Source organism: Osmerus mordax, chromosome 1 (assembly GCF_038355195.1).
Source record: "Osmerus mordax isolate fOsmMor3 chromosome 1, fOsmMor3.pri, whole genome shotgun sequence".
NCBI lineage: Eukaryota > Metazoa > Chordata > Actinopteri > Osmeriformes > Osmeridae > Osmerus > Osmerus mordax.
The window spans coordinates 16,811,252-16,832,167 of record NC_090050.1 but is presented as its reverse complement, the minus strand read 5'-3'; the positions used below and the strand labels follow the sequence as shown (position 1 = coordinate 16,832,167).

At 40.2% G+C, this 20,916-nt stretch overlaps 2 protein-coding genes across 4 annotated transcripts; one reads left to right on the top strand and one right to left on the bottom strand.

Annotated features, from left to right (window-relative positions):
- Positions 1-312: 312 nt before the first annotated feature.
- On the bottom strand, positions 313-8,094 carry os9 (OS9 endoplasmic reticulum lectin). Of its 3 annotated transcripts, XM_067245098.1 has the most exons (16): positions 7,917-8,094; positions 7,091-7,273; positions 6,828-6,891; positions 6,616-6,692; positions 6,030-6,128; positions 5,584-5,785; positions 5,277-5,432; positions 4,453-4,559; positions 4,233-4,287; positions 4,048-4,139; positions 3,729-3,795; positions 3,595-3,653; positions 3,098-3,299; positions 2,555-2,722; positions 1,889-1,998; positions 313-1,404 (listed from the first exon to the last, which is right to left on the bottom strand). In XM_067245098.1, exons 1-16 carry the CDS (start codon positions 8,064-8,066, stop codon positions 1,267-1,269), a joined length of 1,929 nt encoding a protein of 642 aa, XP_067101199.1. In that variant the 5' UTR covers positions 8,067-8,094; the 3' UTR covers positions 313-1,266. The 3 variants fall into 3 exon arrangements, with proteins under 3 accessions (XP_067101199.1, XP_067101193.1, XP_067101208.1); XM_067245092.1 differs by having other exon boundaries at positions 3,595-3,795; XM_067245107.1 differs by lacking the exon at positions 2,555-2,722 and having other exon boundaries at positions 3,595-3,795.
- Positions 8,095-8,798: 704 nt separating this feature from the next.
- b4galnt1b (beta-1,4-N-acetyl-galactosaminyl transferase 1b) lies at positions 8,799-20,586 on the top strand. Its single transcript, XM_067243127.1, has 12 exons — positions 8,799-8,963; positions 11,141-11,224; positions 11,425-11,647; positions 12,040-12,216; positions 12,501-12,607; positions 14,566-14,603; positions 14,781-14,961; positions 16,269-16,361; positions 16,514-16,701; positions 16,939-17,079; positions 18,103-18,340; positions 18,544-20,586. The coding sequence occupies exons 3-12, from the start codon at positions 11,433-11,435 to the stop codon at positions 18,759-18,761; spliced, it is 1,596 nt and encodes a 531-aa protein (XP_067099228.1). The 5' UTR covers positions 8,799-8,963; positions 11,141-11,224; positions 11,425-11,432; the 3' UTR covers positions 18,762-20,586.
- Positions 20,587-20,916: the final 330 nt, after the last annotated feature.

The following is a 20,916-nucleotide window of genomic DNA, read 5'->3' as shown; positions in this document are numbered from 1 at the left end:
AATGTAATAACATGATGCAACAAATAGCACTACATTTAATGTAAAATGCCTTGTCAATGTATGGTCTTTTTCTAAATAAGAAGCATATCAAGACAACCTTTTAAGGCAGCTTGTCACAATGTGACCTGCATCTCCATGCACTGTTCTTTTAAATCAACTCCTTGAGGATGCCAGGGCTTATGGAAAAGTTTTAGGTGGTAGTTGATTTAACAAAAAATATAAAAATACAGCCTGAACCCTCAAGGAAGCACTTTTACATTGACCTGAAATCGTTCTTAACTTGTTCAAGTACAATTATATACACTTTATGAAACTACATTTATTCACAAACTATACTTTTTATAAGCCCGTATTACAAACCTCTAAGGTAGCCTAATTCTGACAAAACTAAAACATATTTGACAATTTAATATATGGGTTGATTTGAGATTGACATTGCTTTCTGTCTTCAGCCAATAATGTGATCAGGACAAACACATTTTTAATGAATAAATTCGAATTTACCAGAGACATTAACTTTTAAAGTGCTACAGTATAAAATGCATAATAATTCACATTGTCACATCTATTTACAATAATCAAATTATTTTGAGTAAAGTAAGTTTTACAAAAATCACGATTTTATTAAAAATTGTGGTTCAAGCTTTAAACCACATGCAATTTTTATCTTCTCAATTCATTTATTTACATCCCAACCTTACTTTCTAAAGCCTAAAGAATGGGGTGTTATCGTGCACACAACTCTCCTTGTGTTAACAAACTCAGGTTTGTTTAGCCATGGGCAAATATGGCTTTCCTACAGACACCTCTTTACAAAGCAATTTCCTTATATAGAGATAAACTGCCGTTTAACAGCAACACAAGGTGCTGTTAACTTTCTGTGTAATGGTGGTAAAATTCAGTCTTTTCACAGGTGTACTGTGATATACTGTTGTATAGTGTCCAGTCCAAAGTGCTATCCACCCCTCTCAAATAAATTCATTGTATAATCCATGAATATAAGGATCTTTTTGCCAACATGATGATGTGACAAACTCTACCTTAGCTGAGACATTTGGATGTCATTGTGCAAGGTACAATTGATGCCTGAACAAGACAGAACACAGTTTTAATGAGGAAGCAGGTGTATTTGTGGTCACTGAGTAACTGGTGAAGCTTGTCATTGCTTAACAGTGTGTTCAGCTTGGAAGAAAAAACAAAACAATAACATCCAAGCAGCCTCCAAGGTGTCGGGTTTCCATGGCAACTGATAAGGGCATCAGGAGCTCAAAGGTCAAGATCCTCCGAGTCAGAAGTGGTTGTAGACTGGGGGTCCTCTTGTGACTCTCCCCACACAAAGCGGTAGTTGTTCTCTAGCTCCTGCTGCCTCTTTTGCTCCTTGTAAACCTCTTCTGTGCCTCCTGTCTGGGGACACAAGCAGGACAATTAGATGGCTATTGTAGAAGAAAGTGTTTTCCGTCTCCCCTAGAATGGTTTGACTATCAGTTTAGGTTCTAGGTTTTACAAGTAGTCGAAAACCAGCTGATTGGAGAGAGTTTAATGAACACCTTGATGTAAAAATGACCAGTTCAGACACAGTGGAACTACTGTAGCAAAGTCTGTCTGAGGCATGAAGGTCAGAGGACAGAATTTGTAGTAAAAAAGGAAAACAAGGATAACATACACAATATAGATTACCTTAGGAACACATCTATATGAATGAATAAGAAAATAATATTACATGAACAGATAATAAGGCAATAGCTGATCTACTGATTGTGATTAACATATTGAGCACATAACAAATCCCAGATTTCCTCCACAATATCCATTAAACTTGGTATATTTTATGGGTCAACTGTAATGAGTTTTTTTGGAAGATCATTTGTGATACAATTGTTCAAATTACCAGTAAGTTGATAAGTAGCTCCCTGAAGGACTTTGTATCTTCTTCGGTCAACCACTGTTCCCCAGTCTCTTCTGCATTCTTTCGTGTTAAGATCTTTACCTCAATTTTACCTAGAAGAAAAACAACTAGACTAGTCAGATTAAATGGTCTCTCACACCAATGCAACCGACAACAGATAAAGAGAATATACATGTGCGTACAGGCATGATAGTGACTATAAATTCATACAACCCCTTTCAAAATGTTAATGGAGATCAACAAAGAAAATGAAATGCAGAGAACAGGAGGTGGAAAGCACATGTACAGTAGGACAACCTGTAAAATATACAGTTGATAAAATAGACAAGTACATCTCAGCTCAAAACTCCCCTAAATGTGTTACATAGGACAAACCCATTGTGAAACCAAAACTAATGCAATATACATAACCTGACTAACTCAGAGCCGTTCCATTCACTATACCTTCCTACATTCTCATACACAGAGCGGAAGAATTTCCAGGCTAAAAATCTGTATATTGTCTGAGATGTGCCCCCCCTCCTCTCTGGGGAAAGTAACCTAACTAGGATTCAAAGATTAGAGGAAAGGAGCGATATGAGTTTATAACTGAAGACATCAGATGGAAGAGAGAGACAGGCCGTGTTTCTCGGGCACCCCCCTTCCTACCTTCGGCCTTCAGTCCTGCTTTCTCTAGCTGCTCTTTAACCACGTCCTTTATGTGCTGCCACTGGGGGTCTCCTTCTCCCATCTCCTGCACTCTGACCTCCCCATCAGGGCTGCTGCCCGTCTTATACTTAGTTATTTTGATCTTAACATGGTCATCAGCTGCTTGCTCTGGGGTGACGAGACAAAAGAGGGACAAACAACACCTCAAAATCTCATGTGTAGGCCGGGCGACAGGATGCAGGGGCTGGAGCCAGGGGTGTGGTGTTTATTGTCTGAAGTAATCAAATAAACCTACTACAAAAATAACTACAGGTGACAAGTGTGACATGAACGAAATACTGGATCCAAACAAGGCTGTCATTTTCTACTGTACCATTTAGCCTCCTGTGAGCACAGCTCAAGTCAGGTATCTACGTAAAAATGAAGACCCACAGTATGTAGATGTAACAATGAATATGGGTGCTACACATGGATTCAGTGGTATGCACTCAAGAAAGAAAGCTCCAGAGAAGCTCCTGAAGGCAGAGAGAGATGTCCAGTTACCTGGCTGGTGTGGGGCCAGGCTGGGGCTGCCCCTAGCTGGGTCATTGGCTCTCTGGCCCCCCTCGGTCTGGGACTCCGTTTCTAGACTCTCCTTGTCCTCCAACCGGTCCAGCAGCTTGTCCAGGGTAGTTTCCAGCGTCTGAGTGGCCTGGGTTCGGTCAAACTCCCCTTTAAGTCCCTCAGTCTCTAGCTCTTGCTGAGCCTGCAAAAAATGTCAATAAGGTTAAAGCTCGATCAATAAATCAACAAGAGCCATCAATTCTGAAAAACTTACATAAAATCAAATATTGCTAGTAAATACTGCACGTAAGCGGTTTAGATCTATTTAATAATTTACCTCATGTACTTAATGAGATTTAGCCATACGATAGATGTTTAATTCCATTTAGATGGAACCACTCCTACCACAGAAATTAAATGAACCATAACAGGAGAACAATGGAAAATAAGAATATCTAATCTGATTTAATTTACATGTAATTTCCTTTGTTTTGCACCTCATCTATGATGTTGTCAAACTGCTTCTGCATTTCCTCCTTGATCTCTTCGATTTTAGCTGTGGGCATAGAAAGGTCAGCAATCTCCTCTTCAAACTCTTGTAGAAGATGGCCATCCTCCTCCTCCTCCTCACCCTGCCTCTCCTTCTCCTCAGCCATCCTATGTGACTCTGCTTGTGTTTTGGCTTGATTTTGTGCTTTCTGAAAAGACAGTTAGAGAATAGTTTTTTATATAGAGAGATTTTTTGGAAGGAATTCCTGCTTTATTTGGACAGAGATAGTGAAGTGTGACAAATGTGACCTGGACCCCTGTGGTAAGACTTCAGTCTACATGGTACACGCACGTGACCGGGGAACCACTGGGGCGCCAATTGGATAATAGTTGTAGTTGTATATGAAATCCTCGGAGATGTGTGTTTTGTGTTTAACTGATTACATATACAGATTACAGACCTTTCGGTTGCTCTCTTTTAGATGCTGGACAAACTTCATTAGGTCTGCTGGGTCGGTGATGATTTTAAAGTTGAATTTTTCATCAACAAAACCTGTTGCATTTGAATACAAAAAATAAACTAAATACAAATGTATTAAGAAGCAAGAAGTGTATGAGAGTGCCAAATGGCAGTGTGACACTTTACCTTCATCTATGACTTCATTGTCTACCAGGCCCCTAGTCTCAGAATCATCAGCAGGCTGTGAAAACAGGTACACAGTTAGCGCCATCTTGTGGGCTTTCGGACACATGATTAAAATGAACATTTGACACCAATGTGTAAGGTGAAATAATGGGATGTGTCAAGCAACTACTAAGAGGACAGTAAGCAGTTGAGCAGGGTTGACCTAGAAGTCCCCAGGTACCTTTTGGGTGTTAGTTGCCTTGGCACCCCGTGGGTTGGCCACACCCTCCCAAAAATCAGAGTCCTCTGGCTCTTCAGGTGCAGCATCAGAGTTTACAGCGTCTGTGCCTACAGGGATAAAGACAACGATCACATGCTGCCCAGCATTTCAACACATTTTTTTTTGAATCAGTATGGTTATAGAAAGTGCGAATGCCAATACAGCAAGGTGAGCAGGGTTTTCTTTATGGATGAAATTATGGCTAGTTAACTAAGAGAAAGATAATATCTAAGGTGGATACTTCATTTCAGTATAGCTGGAAGGTTACTAGCTACAATTGTCGCATAGACTGCACAAAAAACTTACCACAGTTTAGCCTTAGAGAAGGATTTGATTTCCATTGCTTTAGGCATCATGAAACAAGGACTTACTTGCTGGACAACTCTTCAATTAGTAATTCACAAATAAGTGTTTTGGGATATACATTTAGAAGCAAATTTTCTGATTGCTTTTACAACACCAATACGGCCAGGTGAGCAGTGCTAACTGCTGGCATGACATTGAATCAGTTTTCTTTATGGATGAAATGCTGGCTAGCTAACAGAAAGAAAAACTAAAGTGGATAGGCCTACTTTATGTCAGTATACATCTATAGTTCCACGAATCTGTGTTTGTGTGTCTAACCGACATCTTAATCAACGACTACATCACGGGCACTGTGCACTAGTATATTCAAATATAAGAATGATTTGGTATAAAATTAGAAAGTTATACCAAAGGTGAAAATTATGCCTAACCACACATTTCTACTGTTAAGCACTGCATGCTGCACCTAGAAAATGCACCTTTTGTGTCTGACTCCAGGATGTCATCAGTGGGCATGGTCGACTCCGTGCCAGTAGTCTCCTCCGCAGTGCCATCTGTCCTGTCACCGCCAGCCAACATCTCATCAAGACTCTTTAGCTCTTCAGAGATTTGCTCCACTTTACGCTTTGTATCAGCTGAACGACAAGAAACAGAACATGAGGAGAGAACATCCCAATAATATTCCTAGTTTATTTTAGTTAAGATTGGCATCTAATTAGGGGTTCAAAAAAGGTTAATATTATATTTTGAAAATAGGCATGCTTCCTTAAAACCCCTGCGACTCACAGACTTGGGCCCTGACATAGTCCATGTACTGCTGGGCACTTAGGGCTGGCTGGCACACAATGCCCTGAGGCTTGGCAGTGGAGGGTGGGCGCAGGTAGGGGTGCAGGCAGGTACGACTGGTGTGGATTGTTAGTACGTAACGGCAGGATTGAGGCTCATCCACCCGTGAGATGTAGTCTCCAGAGCCTTCCTCACACACAAACTGGATAAAACAATATATGGTGTAAATATACTGTTTAAAATCCATCTACATTGCTCTAGGAGACACATTAAGCAAGTTGAGGAGATCCAGAAAAAGTGCTACATCATACAGCAGTAGTTTTCTTCTCAAAGGTATGATCAACTTTGAAATAATAGATAATGATAGCTCTCCATCTTCCCATTTCTAGAGAGTGGCTTATATTCGAGTTTGGTGCGTTGTTTGAGAGGTACAACTTTTTCCTCACCCTGACTTCAGTCTCCCTGTGGCTGCCATTCAAGTCACACTTGGAGCCGTTGACATAGCTCTGACTGTGGTAGCGCTTCAGCCTGTGCTGCTTAGAGGCCTAAGAGCAGAAGAGAACAAACACAGACAGTTATGAATGGATACTGACATGTTTCCGTAAGGACAGATATCTCAGAAATGAAATCCATTCTTAGAATACAGGACTATGGCATACTCTATATTTCATATACACTGGCTTCTAACAGTCAGCATTTCACAGATCTATCGGTTGAAGAGTCTCTAGAGATTGAGTCACCTCTGCTGCAACTATCAGCCAAACAAGGTCATGCTGTTCTTTCCATCATTATCTATCCAACATAATCAAGGTGCCTGCTGTGTTCCAAAACCAACATGCAGTCACAGCCAGCCAAAAAAACAACCTTGATAACAGGTTGCAAAACAATAAGAAATAGGCAGGATATTCATGTGAAGTGAATTCATGCATATTTAGAGGAGATTATTCTTTCAGCCATGCTGAAAACCTGTACCCTGGGTAATAATTTACCAGCTAAAAAAATATTAATAACAATAATAATAATAATAAATACCTTGGCAGTTTCATTGCTCCAATCAAACTCTGACTCATAGTAGCCTAGGAACAGAACATCTCCTCTGATCTCTGTGTCTGTGCAGAGAAATAATTATGAGTAGATTGTACCCTCAGTATAACACCTTTATCTTCAGTATAAAAAATAAGAAAAAAGCCAATCAGCACTTCATCTGTACCATGCACCTGATGGACATATGTTCAATGACTTACCCTCGAGATGGTACTGCCTTATGTGCTTCCCAAGGCAGAACTCATATGTCCACCAGTCCTTTGTCTGCAGTCAACAAAAATAAAACAGCATTCAGTCTCTGAATTCTGAATACAAATGGCCAATGAGTATTAGACCAGATCCAAACTACTTATTGATTGCCTACCATATATAGAATGTCATTTGAAATGTTCAAATTGAATTTTACGCTTAATTGGAAATAGTATTTCACAGATTGAACCTTGTCAGTGTGAGTGTGACTAACCTTCACTAAACAGGGAGCACTGGGCATTGGCTTTAGGAGGTCTGGGATGGACAGCCCAGAGTAGCCTTGGTTGTCAGGCTCTGAGGCAGGGTCTTGATGAAACCTCACAGCCTGGACTGGGAGACGACACTCATACAGTTGCTTGTACTTGCTGGATACAAGCATAACTTCCTCTGTCTTAACCTGAGATAGATATGGCACATACAATGTGAATATTTCATAGTAGATTTCAGAATGAATAGGCTAAAACATGTAGCCTACAGTAACTTGAAATAAAAGACATAAGAAAAGGTTATTAGGGGTTAACATGCATGTTTATGGAAAGACGCAGAAGTGCAAGCAACTGCGTGCACGCTACACTAAAGTGAGTGTAGCCAATATACAAAAAGACAACATACTGTAAGAAATGGCAACGTGATCGCGATATGCAACTAAATAGTACTAGATAGACATACTAGACACATAGCCTTCTCGTCATATAATCAGTTTACTCGTTCAGTAAGGTATCATTACATCAATATTACTATCAAGTGTGCTGTGTTAAATTGCTGCAGCTACAGTAGTTTAGCTACGTCGTGTACAAGATAGAATTAGCTATCTAGCTATCTTGCTCAAAACTGTTAGGCATATGGCTAACATTTTTGAGTGAATTTCTCATTATAAACACACCCTTACTAGGTAAAACAACGTTAGCTGAGTGTATTGCAACCCACATACCCCACTGGTACTATTGTAACATCCTTACTCGGTTATTATTGCTTAGGCTAGCTTCGTACTGTAGTACTATAGCTGACGACGTGAGAGCCTAAAAGCTTGGACATGTTACCTGGCCCATGATGACGGGATCGGGCAGAATCTGAATGCCATATTTCATCTCGTTTAATTCCTCTAAATTTAAGAAAGCAGAGACAGATAGCAGACATGTCAAAAAGAAAACGTAGAGTCCCCTTAGCCACCTAACCAAGGAAGCTGCCATGATTCTTTTCACATCACCCTAGCTACCATACAGGTCTCCTCCTTCTGGTCCAAAGTACAGATAGAACGCCTTCATATGACATACAGGTCATGGATTGGACAATATGAGAGTAAAATATCACACACAGGCTAAGAGACCTGTCAATCGATTACATTTTTTAAACACCCTCCTTTCATACACGAACTGTTCTTCGATTGGTGCAGAATGGTCTGAAGGTATGGTACAAGCGTAAATCCTTGGAAAGTTGCTTATGTCAGTAAAGATGAGAATAATAAAATTATAGCTAATTGTCTTCTATGTGTCTTTATTTTATACATTCTAATGCTGCCTTTAGAGAACACATATTTTTCCAGAAAATCTAGGCCTAAAGACTTAATATGTTGTTGGTAGCTGAGCACCAATTGTTCATTCATTAGTTTTGTGAATAATATTATCTCCGTCGCATAATTTAGAAGACAAGTACAACTGATAACGAGAGAGAGAGAGAGAGAGAGAGAGAGAGAGAGAGAGAGAGAGAGAGAGAGAGAGAGAGAGAGAGAGAGAGAGAGAGAGAGAGAGAGAGAGAGAGAGAGAGAGAGAGAGAGAGAGAGAGAGAGAGAGAGAGAGAGAGAGAGAGAGAGAGAGAGAGAGACCTTTGGTATCTGCGTGCTGCATTCCCTAAACTGGCCGCTCACGGCATCGTTGTCATGTCTGTACAACCACAAGTATTGACGGGCCATAAGAGCGAAGCGCGCAGTGCAGCTACACAAACCACATCATCTATCGGAATTGATTCAGGTTTACTGCCGTTAATTCACCTACGCATATTGTAACTCCGGTTTAAGAAAAAAAATGGTAGATGCAGATGGGTGAACATATTTCAAAAAAAAGAAACCCTCAATGGTGGACCCGTGTAAGGTAAGATTGTGCTGATAACATTTGTGCCTTTCATTTGAGGTCTTTTAATTAGGATAATATTACCTTGAGGTGATTAGAGGTGATTTAGAATTCCTTAAAACATTTTGACCAGATGACAATAATGAAAATCCACAATTTCGGACGCAGTTCGTTGGAAGTGGACAATCCAAACTTGTTATGATTCATTACTATATTTAGACATGTTTAGGCGTTGTCGATGTTCTATCAGTAATGCTACGTGCGCATTTAATCCACTATGTAGGCTAATTTCAGAAAAATACTAATAGTAAATCTCCGAGAAGGCTATAGACTATTGTAGCCTACCCCTTGGCTAAACCTGTTAAAATGCATTGTTGTGCATTACCCGGTTAGTTAACAGGCCTGTAGTAGGCTAATGACGGAAACACATATGACTGAGGTCAGTGCATTTAGTTGGGTGGGATTAGAAAAATTATGTAAAAAGAAAAATATGGTGCGAAGCCGATGCCCAGGGACTGCAGTAGCCTATTATATACAAATAGGGTGGGTTCTGAACCGGCCAAATCGTCACGCACTTAGATGCGAGGGACACAGAGCCGCAGCTGCCCAAGTCCCGTGTGCTTTCATGATTCAAAAAAGCTTTGCTCCTCTCAATTACGGGTCTATGCACACCCAAATGGCGTATATATTTCTACTATCATCCCAGGTTGACTTGGGTAGGATTGTCTAGACTATCCCATGTAGGCTATGTGTCTCGAAAGCACCGCGTTTGCGTCACTGATTAGCCCATAGCAGGGGACTCCGCCTGTCCTCACAATCTCAGCTATTAACTCCCCAAATGACAGATATTTAAACATATAGTCTACAGCTAAGCCAGTATGTACGCCTACAATATTTAGCTAAGCCAGTATGTACAGTATTTAAATCGGCATGCTTCGTTTAACTACCGACATCCACTCCACACATAGGCTACTATGTCGATTGAAGCATTCACAAAAGCACATCCAGTTCATGGAGAAAAACATTCCTGACACATTTGAGTGGGCCAGATGTGGTCTGCAACTGTCTGACCATTGTTTCTACTTTTGTTAAACGCAAATTTAATTCTGCCAAAGATTGCATTGACAGAATTTTACCTTAGCCAAATTATTTTTTACCTTGTCAAAATATGGTTCTTGAGTTATTCTACTGGAGAAAAACAAATGAATGTAGGCCAGATTGTTTCTGCTTTGCCTGATACTGTGAAACAAATTATATCCATCTAGTCTATTAATGATAGACTTCATAATTCTAATTCTATTACTGTTTTTTTCTTGTTGTTAGATTAAATTACTGAAACAGTAAGTTTAAAAATATATTCCAAATTGAATAAGTAAAATCAGCGGTATAGAGATACTGTCCTTCTCCAGAGTCATGCAAGTGATATTAAGAAATTATATTATATTATAGATATTTAAGGCTGAGTGTGCTGAGTGCTCTCATGTTCCTTTCTTTAAAGATCACTTTCTAATGACAACAGTAAGGGCACTCACCATTTTACCATTCAAGGCTTCTGATTAGTCATTGTAATAAATGCTGTTCTAGTGTAGATTAGGCCTGTTTTACATTTACATTTGATCAAAAGGGTAAATTGGGGAGTGCAGTTTATCAATGTGGTTTATTCAGTTTTTATATATATTTATATACATAAACACCAATTATACACCAATTTCATTTCAGTTTTTTATTGATTTACAAAACATATTATTACTTAGCAATATAACAGCAACACATTGTTACATTAACTTTGTCAAGTTAACAAACCGACACATCAGTTTCATGAAATTAGCCTGGAAAATGTGTGCCTAACCTAACTGAGTCTTTTCATTGGTAAACTTGTTGCTTAGTACCTTCCCCAATCCTAGTCAGAAACATATTTCATCATGTTTTGAGACTGTAATGTTTACAATTAATGGAGTGTTCGCAGGAGACTGAACTTGTTGCCAACATTGTGATAGAGCTTGTCCCAACAAAGAGTTTGCCCCTTTTTTGTTTGCTCTTGGAATGAAACTAGTGAATTTTATTGAGCTTCAGTTTGTACACAGAAATTAATCAATAGAAAGAAACCTTTTGGCCCTAACCAATGTATTTCAAGTGAGAAATACACATTCTGTTTATATGAAAATATCTGGGATTTTTGGCAAACTTTTTGTTTGCAGATGGGAAACTGCTCAGTGCGTGATTTCAGGAGATGCAGTTGTCAACAGGAGACCCTCTCTTTCTGAGTGGATAAAGGCAGCAGGGTATGAAGCGTTTTTTTAATGATTAACAATGAAAAGTCATTTGATGTTAAACTGTCACCAATTAGCTTATTTTGACAAAATTTACTTTACCTGATAAACATTCTTCTCACAATCATTCTGTAAGGCCTAGAATGTCATTACATTACTCCAGATTCTAGAAACTTGATTTCTGTCTGTTTATCACTGTGTTCTGGTGCCAGTTTGTAGGATGCGCTCCTTGAGGAAGACTGTGCTGTTAGCCCTCTTGGCCTCTGTGGTTCTGGTTGTGGCCCTCCTCCACTCTTGGCCCACCCGTACCTACAGCACTGTAGATGTACGACAGAGGCCAGGGCCTATAATAGAGCGCCACCTGGAGGAAAGGCTACCAGAACTGGACCACAGATCTGGAAACATCCCCTATCGCCTGAAGGAGAGCGTGGCAAGGTCAGTTTGCTTGACTGCTCTGCTAGGCCAAACTAACTACAAGGCATAGAGCTCATCTTAGCAGCATTCTTACAACACTGTTAAACAGCAAGGTAACCTGGCACATGGTAAGCAGGGTTTCCTGCAGAAGTTTGTGCAATACACTACTGCATTCTGCAGAGAAGGGAAACTGGCGTTGGTCATGGTTTGGAATGAAAGGGAGAAAACAGGATACAGTAACACGGCGGATTTCCCTATAAAAAAAAGAATAGTTGTTTTTTTGACTACGTAGTTAAGGTGGCAGGCGTGTGTTGCTTAGGCGACCGCCTTAGCTGCAAAGTGCTGCAGGAAACCCTGATAAGGACAAGTCAACCTGTTGAAACCTGTTCTATCTGTCTCTGATGAATCTTTAGCTTGTTGGCACGTAACGGGTGTGTATGCGAGGGCGAAAACGGGGGAGTAAACATTCCCTTTGCCCAGCTGTTGTTTCCAAGGGTGTCGGCCCATCCCCTGCACACCGCCTTCGAGGCCTCAGAGCTGGAGGAGATGAAGAAACGGAGGGCAAAAGAGTACCAAGGATTCCAGATTAGGTCTGCTGAAACCCAACCTCCCAATTTTTGGGGGCTTGTAGCATTCTATGGTAGAATTTCATTTTGGGACAAAGGACACACAGATCACGCCTATAAGCAAGATAGTTGATGTAATTGCAAAACATATTGTTAGTCATTAAGGGTTTGAGGTAAATAACTAGCCTCAATCTATTTCACAATTCCTCGGTTTTTCATAATATTCCATGATATCCACTGTGTATAAACATCATTTTGTGAAGTGACAGACAGACTAGTATTCTCTAACATTAATGCGATTCCTCCAGATCTCAGAGTCCTGCAAATGCCATCATCCTGGCCGAGGCCAACAGTCCCCTCCAGTATCCAACACAGGGGGTGGAGGTGCGGCCGCTCAAAACCATTCTTATTCCAGGTCTGACTCTACTCTGCAAGAACTCTATCCTCCCTCTTCTGTTACCTTTATTTGAGCAGGGCATTCTTACAAAAGCTATACTGACGGTTGTTTGACAACTTAAGCTTCTTTGCTCCAAAGCGGACAAAAATACATTATTTACCTTTGTAAGCATATGCTACAAACATACTTACTTATGATTGTCAGTATGTATATAACATCTCAAATCAATAAATTTTAAGTACACTTCCAATTGTGTAAGAATATGGAAATGTAATGGAAATGTATTAAGCTTTCATTTAAAAAATTTAAATTTAATATAAGTGTACTCTTTTTTCTGCTTACATTTACATTACATTTATGCATTTAGCAGACGCTTTTATCCAAAGCGACTTCCAAGAGAGAGCTTTACAAAAGTGCATAGGTCACTGAGTCAGGTGGCTGAGCGGTGAGGGAATCGGGCTAGTAATCCGAAGGTTGCCAGTTCGATTCCCGGTCATGCCAACTGACGCTGTGTCCTTGGGCAAGACACTTGCCTCGGGGGAATGCTACAGTACTTACTGTAAGTCGCTCTGGATAAGAGCGTCTGCTAAATGACTAAAATGTAAAAACAAAAAATGATCATAACAACGAGATAGCCCCAAACATTGCAAGCAGCCAAAATATGAAGCATACATTGTGGAAAACCAAATAAGTGCCAAAGGGAAGAACCATAAGAGCATGCAGTTAAACAAGTTACAATTGAACAACATGAAACTCCCCACAAGAGTGCAAGTGTCCCTGTAGAAAAAACAATCAACAGTAAAATATTTCACAGCGAGTACAAGAATTTGAAACCGTTACAACTAACCAACAAGAGAAACAAGTCTCTCAATACGAGTCATTGTGATCCTGGAGGAAATTAACATCAGGTCCAGCCAAGCATTCCTAGTGCCGTTGTACTCCCTGCTTGGTGATGAAGTCTTTTGTTGTATCCAATTGCTGTGAAAGTACCAAGTCAATTAAGTCAGTTGGCAAAAACAAGTTCAAGACAAAATCTAAGTATTTATCACAGATCTGTTATACTCCCTGCTTGGGGTAGTGAAGAAGTCTTTTGTTGTATCCAATTTCTGTGAAAGTACCAAGTCAATGAAGTCAGTTGCCAAAAACAAGTTCAAGACAAAATCTAAGTATTTATCACAGATCTGTAAGGTGCAGGTGTCTGATACACCCAAGGTGAGCATCTCAGTGGACTGGACAAAGAATACAGGAATGAAAGGCAATTAAATATGATCACAATGTGGGAGGGGGGTGACAACATGGCTTTGCAAGCACAGACAGAAGATTCCGCATTCATGGTGCTAGATAGCTTTTGTTTAGTTTATAGATAGGGCTCCTAGAAATGGCCTTGGCATTTCTCCTATTTTCCTCGTTCAAAGTTGCATGGCACTATACACTTTGGTAACATTGTGACCTCGGACCTACAATTTAGTGTCACAGAGATTTGCTGATGCAGGCATCGGCAAGCTTTAGCCAACAACATAATGACAGTTTATCAGTGATATATGCAACATAATTCATAAGCAGGCGTATTTATCTTCTGGACATGAGCATGGATCATGTTCTCATGAGCTAAAAAAGCAGGGATAGCAGCATAGATCAAACATTGTTTATCATGTTAAGAACATTAAAAGTAATATAGTAATCGTAATTTGTCATCTTTATTTGTTGTTACTTGATCAGTGTTTAGTGACAGACCTCCTCAGTATCAACCTCCAATGTTCAAAATCTTTACCCAAAAGGTTTTGCCATCACCTATCCCCCTCCTCATAGTGCTACTATACTATGTTTATGCTGTACAGTATACAGCAGGAGTACTGTATTGTTAGATGCAGCTGCTATCTAATGCACAGTTGACTGTTGTGAAAGGAAAACAGAATACATTACTGAATGTGTGTATTTGAATGTACACCACTTAATTGTGACTTCATGCTTTTCAGGTCTGGCATTGCAAGACCTTTCTAGAGAAATCTACTCAGTAAGTTCAAAACAGAGAACCAAACCAAATTATGAACATCTGTTTTGTATTAGGCAGCAGGCATTTCATTTCAACATCCTCTTAGAACCAGGCATGGTGCCATTAGTATGATGTGCAGCACTTCCTTTCTGTGTGTTGTTTACGTCTCTCCCTCTCTCCAATTCTCTTGTCCTCCAGATCAACTTCACTGTTTCACTGGGGACTCTGAATGTTGCAGCAGAGGTGGACGGAGTCACCGTCAAAGGTGATGGTGAGATGCATATGAGCCTGTCCAGCAGTCTGATACCTAACCTGAACCGCCAGCTGCAGTTTGTCACTTACACCAACACATTGTTCCACCCCAGCACTGCAGACACAGGTGAGGATACACTTTAACACACACAACAGCATACACACAAACCGGGCTTAACAACGGTAGTTGGTTGCAAACACTCCAGAAAGCACCTGAATGAGTGGTTAGATAGAGTGCTACGACCACCAGTTTTAAAACCTAGAATCGCCTCTAGCCTGTTACAGTTATACTACAGTAGTATGCTTATTGTTTGTAGGCTAATCACATTTTGTTGGTGTTCCTTTGTCCTATTGTTGCAGTGGATTTAATAATTATACATTGATATGTGGATATAATAATTCAAACCTTTCAAAGTGCCAATACACACCTGTAAAAGCCCGGCATGAGGTGTGTAGCCAACCGGTGCTTGTTTAAAGCAGTCATAACCGGGTTCATAGGAAGAATAGATAGATAAGTAGGCACTTCAGGCAGTGACAAGCCACTTAAATAAGGATAACAGTGTACTGCCTGTCTTGTCCTTCTGAAGTTGTTAAATTGAATAGGCTGGACATCAACATGTAACATCAATAGCCTAGAAATTCCAAACGATTAGCTTTCAATCTTATGCATGAGGCTAGGCTACTTGGACCGTGTCCTGGCAATAAATAAACAACATTATGCTACATGTTTTGCCAGGATAACTGGCAAGACCATTGAATGTTCATGATGTTCCTGTGTGTTTATTCCTTTGACTGGGTACAACAACGCGATCAGTCAACCGACTATAAATGTTTTTAATGTCGGACTACGAATTTACAGAACAACTTCTGTCTGATACGTGTGGCATCCTTTAGCCAAATAATTAGCCTACATTTTGCTGAGAGATTGAAGAGCTAGACAACAAATGTTCTAATGAATCACCGACTAAAGTCATCTTCTGACATTGCCTTTGCTCCATGTTAAAAGCTACAAAATGATGGACTGGCAAAAGCTTTATAACTATAAATCTACTCTAAAATGTACTTAAAAGTATGGCGACGACGTTGGCAACTTATCCAGTAGTAAATGTCAAACGACAAGTATGTCAAAGTAGTAGAACCGTGATCCCAAGCTAGCATCAATATCGCTGTGTTTACACCGGCAGACGCTTTGCAAACCACTTCCGGCGGAAATGAAATGCATTTGTGTAGAGTTATGGCGGCCCCCTGGGATTTGGCGCGTAAACTTGTCTATACCCTTCAATTACAAATCTGCAAAGTACACTTCTTACAAAGTTACATCCTTAATATTTTAATTTTTGGTTTCTTTGGTTTCTGTGATTTAAAGTATCATGTTCTTATTATTTACATAGACATGATCAAGTGAATGGAATTCCCCTTTACTCTGTGTTTCAGTGCAGTTTGAGACAGAGGGACATCAAGCCATATTCACCATCAAGATCCGCCATGGAGTAACTCCCAAACTTTACAACACAGGACCCCAAGGGGGTACGTCACCTGCCTCTTTCATCACAGCTAAACAACACTTTCTCAAAGCATCTCTTGTTTACATAAAAAGTCAATAAGCAATTCAACAATACCAAAAAAACGATCCTGTCCACAAATCCTTGTTGGACAACCTCATCTTTTTTTCATCCTAGAATACAACATCAGTGCCCTGGTGACCATAGCAACCAAAACTTTCCTGCGCTACGACAAGCTTCAAGATCTTATCGACAGTGTGCGGCGATACTATCCAACTGTCACCATAGTGATTGCTGATGACAGCGAAAATCCCAAAACTGTATCTGGGCCATACATTGAACATTACATCATGCCCTTTGGAAAAGTAAGCAAAACACATTAAAGTATTGGGGCATCAAACAAAGGATCCAAAAGCAGTCATTTTGTTGCCAAAAAGTTTGTTTTGTTGACAGATTATCTGATCTGATTGCTGTCATTGAGAAGTAATAACCAACATTATTGCTATCAAGGTCATTTGAAAATTGACTGATTATTTTGTTTTGTCTTCTGTGGGTTCTGTTTTTGCTGGCCATCTCTTTCTGTCTCACTCCTCCTGTTGTAGGGCTGGTTTGCTGGAAGGAACCTGGCTGTGTCCCAGGTGACCACCAAATATGTGTTGTGGGTAGATGATGACTTCATCTTCAGCTCCAACACCAAGCTGGAGAAACTAGTGGATGTACTAGAGAGGACCACACTGGACGTGGTGAGGGGAACCGACACACACACACAGATGTTTTTCTCAAGGCAAACGTCATTGTAATTTCAAAAATAATTGTTTGTTAATGTTAGCTTTTTAACCCTTGTGTTATCTTCGGGTCATTCTGACCCATCAGTCATTGTGACCCACCGTCGTATTGCGACAAATTTAACGCATACAAAAACAAAGTGAAGCATTTTCTTTTAACCGTTGGGCTGTCTCAGACCCCCCACATTGCGAAAGTTTAAAGAAAATTATTTTTATTTGTTTTTGTATTGGGTAAAATTGGGTAAACACAACGATGGTTCGTTATGAACCTTTGGGTCATGTGACCCGAAGGCAGCACAAGGGTTAAAGACGTTTCATTGGTAACAGTTTGTACATCTGCTCCACCCAAAACAGAGTCATGTTTGTATATGTGAGAAGGGGAATATTTCCTGATGGGACACTTCCTGAAGCAATGATTCATGCAGTGATCATTGTGCTCTACTCTTTCCTCCTTTAAACTTATATGCATGTGTATGCACACACACACATACACACACAGTTACACTAGTAGTTCAAAATATTAATAAAAAGAATTGTATTTATTTTCTTGGAGAATGTGAATACTTGCATGCAACTAAGAGCATGTGACTGAAAGGATAAAAGAAGCGAGGCTGGGGGTGGAGCCTCTTCAGGGTAGAGTAGAATGGATCACTTGTGTCCTTGAGGAGGACTCCAGTTGTGGAGATGGTAGTGTATGTTCAACAGCTGCAGCTGCTCAGATCTTTGAATCACCCCATTCTTCCTTCATCACAATCTGATAGACAGGGCGAAACATTTCTCATTGATGGTTCTCTTTTTGGGGGACTTTGTGTTGTTGCTACAGCTTTTATTGGCTGCAGCCAGCTTCTACAGGACATGATCAAAATCACTCATTGATAGTGACTGATGTTCCTGACTTTAATCCTTTTGTGACACATATCCAGTGTTATCTGTGGTATCTGTTAATGCGTGTATGTGTGCACATGTGCATGTGTGTTTCAGGTGGGTGGTGCTGTACGGGAGGCTACTGGCTACACTGCCACTTACAGGCAGACCATCTCCATAGAGCCAGGGGAGGAGGAGGGCGACTGCCTGCACATGCGGAGGGGCTTCCACCATGCTATACAGGGCTTCCCCAACTGTGTTGTCACCGACGGTGTCATCAACTTCTTCCTGGCCCGCACGGACAAGGTGCAGCAGGTTGGCTTTGACCCACGCCTGACCAGAGTTGCCCACCTAGGTGAGAACACTACACAACACCACTCCTGACCCATGATCGGAGACTTCTGAATGTGTCTGGAAATATGTGATATCATGGTATTATATTATCATTTATATACGTACTATGCATCAATACAAATTGTGTGAAGTAGTCAAATTGACTGTGTTTGAAGTATGACTAAGTAGACAAGTAATTAGTCTTGCTGTTTTGTTATTTTAAAGAATTCTTCATTGACGGCCTTGGCTCACTTCATGTTGGATCCTGTGATGATGTCATAGTCAACCACGCCACCAAGATCAAGCTTCCCTGGGTTAGCCAATCAGAGAGTGACAAGACGTATGCCAAGTTCCGATACCCCCCAGCCTCCTCAGATGCCACTCACACTAAAAACGGTCTTCTCTTCTTTAAGAACCGTTTCCAGTGTTTGACTCGTAATTAAATCCCCCTCCTCATCCCCTGATCCTTGTTTTACCTCCTGTATGTTCCTTCTCTTCCTGAGTTGCCAAAGAAGCTCTTTCCCCATGTGTCCTGTCAGATAAGGTTTAGGTCAAGCAGCTTTCATGCCTCCCCTCAATAATGGCCTTGATTAGCTCACTTGTGAGTGAGACTGTCATACTGTAGTAATACAAAAAAAATCTTGATTTTCTGTCATTTGCAGTACTGCATTACTCCTCAAAGTGTACTCTTGATTGTAAACTCAAGGTCATGAAGGGATACCTGTGTTTCATGCCTCAAGTCTCTAAGAAGAACATTTATTATTGAGGCCAAGAACAGAGAAAATCTGAAAATGTTTTGATGACATTGTGGACAGATGCTTTGGAAAAGGAAATGAGTAACAACACTACTGTTTTGTTGCTGTTTGTTGTTGAGGAGAGCAGACACGTGTATGTGTGTACTCTGCCCTTCCACTTGCACTATACAAAAGGCTGGGTGCACTAATAAAGGCCAGGCTGGAGCTAATAGCGAAGGCTACAGGACTGTCAACTAGGAATGGGAGGACTCTTCTTAGCAATGAGACAATCCTAAAGAGAACCCTTATCCAAAACCACATGAAGAACACATTCAAGACTTTGTGGTTCCAAATGGTTCCTACTCTCACTAGGCAGCAGATCCTAAAGTTTTCCTGGTGGTATGGGGTTAAAGTACACTTTGAATTTATGTATTTACCTTTCTGCAAACCCCTTTTCCCAGAATCCTTTGTGTTACATCTGACTGGCACATATCTGAGGAGGAGGGCTGAGGTTCCCAACAGTGTGGAACCTAATATTGGAACAACCCTGTTTATCCTAGTCATCTGCTGTCTGTCTGAATGTTTGCTTGGGCTTATCCCTTCAAGTTTTATACTAAAAACAATGCCAAGAGCAATGTGTCTGTCTGTGCACGCATTTGAATGGATTTCTGAGATGAATTGCATTTTTATATGTTGCTTACCAGAAGAGTTGGTTGACCAAAGTGCATGTCTCTCTAATTCTTCTTTAAATTAATGTAAAAATAAAATAATAATCTCAGAATTGATGGGAATGACACAGTTTGGTGACTTAGCGAGACATAGAGTCTGAGTGATTAGAGCATGGAAGGAAAGGTTTGAATGACACTTACTGAGGTAACACAGTCCAGTACTAAGGCTGCAAAACATTTTGTACTAACAAACTAACAAAACCCAGGGTAAGGCCATACGCTTGCCTAAAACTTGATTTTGTGTTGTTCTTTTGTACCATGGCCTCTAGATAGAGCCCTTGTGTCAGAATATTGTTTCTTAAATTCTAACTACTCAGTTTGTAACCATCAATTGTTATTAGAAACCACATGGGTTCACCACAGAGATTCACAAGAGGATTTTTATGTTGTAAATGTATATGTATTAACTTATATTTTGTGCGAAGTTAATGTATGATGTGAACTATTTTTCTCCCACTGAATTGTGATACTGGGGCTAAAGCGTAACTCAAGATGCAAGCATTGAAGTCTGATATTTGCACAAGTAATTCACTTTCATCCATACAGAATTTGTCTACACTGTATAAGTGTGCTGTTTTGTAGTAATGGGCAACGATTTAAGTCAAACTTCACCCCCTAGACCACTCTTGTTGAGGTGATTTTAACTTCCAATCTTAGTGTGTTGATGAGGGGTTTTATCGACCACCTGGTATGAGTCTTCCAAATGTCCAGAAGAAGACCTGTCTTCACAACCTGCTGCGTTATCTGTCTTTTTTATTTAACATTTTGACATAATTAAAAACAAAGTATTTAAAAATCCACTTGTATGTCCAATTATATAATAAATCATTTGAGATTGAAATACTTTTTTCCATTTGGAAAACAGGTAGGTTTGGTAGCCAAATGTAATTATTTATACAGTGTATTGATGTAAGTACATTGTTGTAAGACTACTGTTTAGCCTCATTTTACAGTTGGACTTAACACAGAAGTTCTATGCAGTCCTCAAAGGTGATATTATGTTCAAGGTCAAAGAATACATTCATAACAGTATTTTTCCATTTGTTTTTCCTCTGTTATTCCTATTAGTCAAGGCCCTGTCACCCAAGGTCTGCAGCTTGGTCCTGGTGTATTTTGTGTGATTGCATCCACAGACC